This window comes from Coregonus clupeaformis, chromosome 28, assembly GCF_020615455.1.
Source record: "Coregonus clupeaformis isolate EN_2021a chromosome 28, ASM2061545v1, whole genome shotgun sequence".
Lineage (NCBI taxonomy): Eukaryota > Metazoa > Chordata > Actinopteri > Salmoniformes > Salmonidae > Coregonus > Coregonus clupeaformis.
In genome coordinates this window covers 31,031,238-31,036,526 of record NC_059219.1, presented here as the reverse complement: position 1 = coordinate 31,036,526, position 5,289 = coordinate 31,031,238, and the positions used below count along the sequence as shown (strand labels likewise).

General features: G+C 41.8%; 2 protein-coding genes across 2 annotated transcripts in view; both read left to right on the top strand.

Moving 5' to 3' along the window:
• Window positions 1-689, top strand: part of LOC123482103 (integrator complex subunit 13-like) — a 3,653-nt gene extending 2,964 nt beyond the window's left edge. Inside the window, exon 4 of the mRNA XM_045208410.1 lies at window positions 644-689. Within this exon, the coding sequence (XP_045064345.1) occupies window positions 644-689 (46 nt within the window). The remainder of the gene's footprint in view (window positions 1-643) is intronic.
• Window positions 690-1,391: 702 nt separating this feature from the next.
• LOC121543619 (ubiquitin-conjugating enzyme E2 N-like) lies at window positions 1,392-5,069 on the top strand. The gene is made up of 4 exons (XM_041853638.2): window positions 1,392-1,498; window positions 2,907-3,153; window positions 3,250-3,390; window positions 3,704-5,069. Exons 1-4 carry the CDS (start codon window positions 1,469-1,471, stop codon window positions 3,748-3,750), a joined length of 465 nt encoding a protein of 154 aa, XP_041709572.1. The 5' UTR covers window positions 1,392-1,468; the 3' UTR covers window positions 3,751-5,069.
• Window positions 5,070-5,289: the final 220 nt, after the last annotated feature.

Genomic DNA, 5,289 nt, shown 5'->3' with positions numbered 1-5,289 from the left:
GCCACACCCGTTCCATATGAAATATTGGTACTGAACTCAGTGGCACTTCCTTAGTATTAAAGGCCCAGTACAGGCAAAAATGAGATTTTCCTGTGTTTTATATATATTTCCATGCTGAGGTTGGAAGAATGCTGTGAAAATGATAATGCCCTTTTAGTGTAAGAGAGCTGTTTGAAAAGGTTGTCTGAAATTTCAGCCTGTTTTGGTGGTGTGGAGTTTTGGCCTGCTTGGTGACATCACCAGGCAGTGAATTAGTTAATAGACCAATATGAAAGAGTTCCAAACGGCTCTGCCAGTAACAGCTATGCTTCAGTTTTCCCCTCCCCACTCCGACAGTCCTAGCAAAATTATTGCTTGAGAAATTGCTCTTGCTAAAACCATTTTGATTGAAAAGAATCCCAGTAAGGTACTTAATTGTTACCCAGAAATGATTTGATATTGAGATAACATTTACAAAGTTGTGGCCTGTACTTGCCGCCAATAATTGTGCCTTTTAAGTATCCAAAATGTACCTTATGTTGCTAATTTGTAATTTAATGTAATGCTAATGTATTGAGTGAGAAACTTGCATAAAGTTGGGTACAATCCTCACTCAGTCTTTTTTATATTGAAAATGGTAACTTTTGTTCAATTTTTTTCTTAGGTACCATACTCGACGCAGAAAGAGAGATCCCCCAAAAGACCGATAGTTGTTAAGGAGTGTCTTCCTTTCAAAATCATTGATACCTTACAGAATTCTTTGCTTGGCTCACCCCCCAAATCCCAAACTATGTTTTTTTTTGCAATTGTTTGTGCTGTAAAATAAAATTAACTAATCTGAAGTTGCGCACTTATGTTTTGAAGCAGATTACCAAAGCTGTAAGTGAAACATATATTTTCCCTATTTGCTGAATACCTTTTATTTCATGAAATTCTGGGACATGGTTAGGATATCTGCATGTTATTGTGGAGGAAGAAGGAGAGCGCTGCAATGGGGACTCATCCGTGGCTCCTACGGTGCAGAGCCGAGCACCAAGCTTAAAACATGTACAGAGCACAGTTCCCCCAATGCCACCAGACCACAGGAGTGATCCCACTGCTGCCACCAGTGTAGCGGGAGAAAGAAAAAGCTGCAACTGGGACTCGAACTTTGGCTCATACGGTGCAGAACAATATTATATTGATTTTGATAAGGATAACTGTCAATTTTTACGATCATTTCAATTCAGCCATGTATTTAAAATGTATGGGATTCAAATAAATGACAAAGAGTACGTTCATATTTCTAGTCTTTTCTCTCAGATTTAGAAAGCACCCACTCTTGGGACATGTAGTTCGTTAAATTGAAATATGTTAACGCTTAGTCGTTGACAAAAATACATTTCCCAGCATTCACAATCCCGTTAGAAGCCAACACCATTCACAGGAAGGCGTGTGCGTCGACGGCGAAGGAGTGAACATACATAAATAGTGTATACAGTGAAACAAGATGGCAGGACTACCCCGCAGGATTATAAAGGTAATTTCAAAAACCCCATGCGATAAATAGCTCACAAGCCGTAGTTCGGTCCCCGTTGAGTTCAGAAGAAAAACTAGGACTCGGCACGTGGATTGCCATGTATTTGCTAGCTAACTACTTCCGTTAGCTAGGTACTGTATGTTTCAGGCTCAGCCCCAAATCAGAGGAACGTTGGATCAAATGTATTACTCTTCCCGCTAAATATGGCCCGATTCTGCTTAATTGCCTATTTGTGTTGAAATTAATAATTTTCTTAGTGTACATGTATTGAAATAACCTTGCTATGGTCTCTCAAGTTAGCGATCTGAACACAGTGACACTCGGCTGGCACTGCTAGCTAGCTAACGTTAGCCACATACATACAGCTAGCTAATTTAGCTAGTTAGATATTGATGGGATTTACCCCTGGACTCCAGATTATGTATTATAAACTCTCACATTTACTTGCTTGGTTTACTGTGTTTGAAAGTGCTTTGGGTAGCAAAGCTAACTTGGCAATAGTAGAGAAGCCGGTGGCAGTGCAGGTATTTCTCTCAAACTGTCCAGGCCCAATGAGCGAGATCTTGTTGGTCTTGCAAGAGTTCTGTGTCAGAAATGAATGAGGCGACATGGGGCAATAGTTTGTCATACACATACCAGGTGGCTGCAAAAACAAATGTTTGGCAGAAACATTCAATTATCAGCCTACTCAACTAGCCTAACTTACTTTGACAAGACAAACAGTTACAGTGGGTGATATAGTGGACATAGACCTATCAATGAGTTCTATTTGATAATATATTTATTTCCATCAAAATTACCGTCATACCATGAAGATGTTACATGTTGGTTCTCACCGGACGTTATGACTAGGCCTCAGACATATTTCACAAAAAATAGACTTTGCAGCTAGTTCACCTCCAGGCATGTATCATATGAGCTCTTAGCTGAGGATCTAAAACACTGGGTGAGTCACCATTACTTGCTCTTGAAAGAGACAGAGTGATTGTACATTGGCCCTAAAAAGTTCTGAAACAAAATGTCAAACCTGAGCTTGAATTTGTGGATGGCTGTCCTTGCATCAAAACATAGTTGTCCAAAACCTTGGTTACTATCGACCCTGACCTGTAGTCCAGTGTAGCTCAGTTGGTAGAGCATGGTGCTTGCAACGCCAGGGTTGTGGGTTCGATTCCCATGGGGGGCCAGTATGAAAAAATAAATAAAATGTATGCACTCACTAACTGTATATCGCTCTGGATAAGAGTGTCTGCTAAATGACTAAAATGTAAATGACCTGACATCTGGTTGTTTGTGCTTACCTGTCTCGCTGCATGTGTGTCACATTTTTCTTGTCTTCCCGTTTCTGTTTGCATGTGTTTGTCTGTCTATCTACCTGCATGTCTCTATCTGTATCTCTGTCCGTGTTCAGGAGACTCAGCGTTTGCTGGCCGAACCCGTTCCTGGAATAAAGGCAGAGCCTGATGAGGCAAATGCACGCTACTTCCATGTGGTGATTTCAGGGCCCCAGGACTCCCCTTTCGAAGGAGGCACCTTTAAACTTGAACTCTTTCTGCCAGAAGAATATCCCATGGCAGCTCCCAAAGTGCGATTCATGACCAAAATCTACCATCCCAATGTGGACAAGCTGGGTAGGATATGCCTAGACATCTTGAAAGGTGAGTTATCCAGATTCACAATTATCATCACTGTCACAGTCATGTCCTGACTCAAAGTATGACTCCTTCCTCCACCATTTTCCTTTTCTCTCACAGATAAGTGGTCCCCAGCCTTGCAGATCCGCACAGTGCTGCTATCAATCCAAGCATTATTAAGCGCTCCTAACCCTGATGACCCACTTGCAAACGATGTTGCAGAGCAGTGGAAATCAAACGAAGCCCAAGCCATTGAGACAGGTGAGAGATGGCTTGTGTGTGTCATGTTCATGTTTGACGTGAACCCAGTTTAAATTGTCTCACCCCTTGGCATTTAAATTCTATTGCATCCTCTGATCAAGAGTACCCATCTCTGAATGTGAACAAAGCCTAGTTTTAAACAGAGGCAGTGAGTGTGAGAAGGAACCAATGACTTACTGCTCTTGTAGTGTTCTTCACTTCAGCCTCCTAAAGTGCCACTGCAGGTCAAATCAATTCAGAGATGGCAAGACATTCCTTCAAGAAGAATGCTAATACCGGTAGTTAATGAACCCCCTCTCTGTGCACATTGCAGCTCGGACATGGACCAGGCTTTACGCGGGAAACAGCATTGAGGTATAGAAGAAAGCAGACGGGCGCTGGATGTAAACACAACCAAGATGATCTCCTTTATTTGCATTTAAAGGACACAGTCTTAGACAAAAAACAAGATAAAAGCAAGCAAAAAAAACAGTAAAGAATATATTTAAAAGAAAACGAGACTACTGCAGACCTCTGGTGATTTTATGACACATAGCAATGTGTTTTGTCTTTGTCCCTGCTCACCGCTCGAATGCATGGACAGAGGCTGATGCCCAACCACAGCTTTCTGTTTCTCCACTGGGGGGGTGAACGACAAGTCTCGGCCCACCACCGAGGGGTTGCAAACACAGGAAATCGCCCTGGACCCACAGTCATAGAACGGGTCAGTTTAGTCAAAGGGCAGTAAACTGGGGGAGTTGGTGACACAGCAACCAGGTACCCACCCATTTGAGAAATGTCCACTTGAGGTTATGCAGCCTAGCCCCTTGTTGAATTTAGCGTAACCTTTGTTTCCCTCAGACCGTTAACGTGGTGGATTCGGAAGCCCTGTGTTTGCAAGCCCTTGGCGGAAGCTCAGTTTAGGGAGGTGGGGGTGTCGGTTACGACGTCCTTCTGTGGAGAAAGGTGTTATTTTCATTTTCTTTTAATGTCGATTTTGTCAAATGTCTCTCTTTCTCCAATGATACTTCATTAAAAGCACGTACTTAACCAAGCCCAGAACATGACTGTTCAAACAAGTTTGCTCCGTATTGATACTGAGAAGTATTACTTTTGGGGTGGGGATGGGGGGAAATGCACACCCAATTCTGACATGAAACAACGAGGCACGAAACAATATCATCGTCACTTCATTGCTGAGATCCTCACAGGCTTGTGTGGCTTCTGTACTGCTTTTCTATGAAAAATACATCTGTAAATGTTATGTTGTAGTAAAAATATTTTTGTTATGCCATTTTGTTTGATCTCTTTCTTGCTAGCACTCTACCTATATATTCTGGTAGGAGGTGTTTAATAGATTTTCCCACTCTGTCCTCACCTTTCTCTTTTCCACAATTCTCTACTGCAAGTGTATCCACCGTTTACTTCAACCAACATTCTGAAAGAGGGGAGAGAGTCATAGAACATTCTAATTTATTTGTTATATTTTTCTAAGGGATTTGGAATTAAATATAAATTATGACTCGTCATCCAAGTGTCTGGCCTTTAGATTGAGAATGGCTTCAATGTCTCTGGTTAGTCCACTCTTCATGTGAAAAAGGCAAAGAGAATTGTGTATTACCGGTGTCTGAAATGATATGAAAAACAACAACAATGCATTTGCATACGTGGCTCCTGTAAATAAAATGAGTTGTGTAAGACTCCTGTGAATGTGTCTGTGTGCCGTTGTGGGGGTGGGTTCACGACACACTTGCTTTGTTTATTGCTCTGTCTGAGTAGATGGGTACCTGTATGTCAGGGCCATGTTTGTCTTTCAGGGCCAGTATGACAAAATGGTTTTATGGTCCTGTCTTTGTTTATATGGCAACAGTGAGCCACTTAGTGGTCATTCCATGAAAATGGTGGCTTTTTGACCTTTTT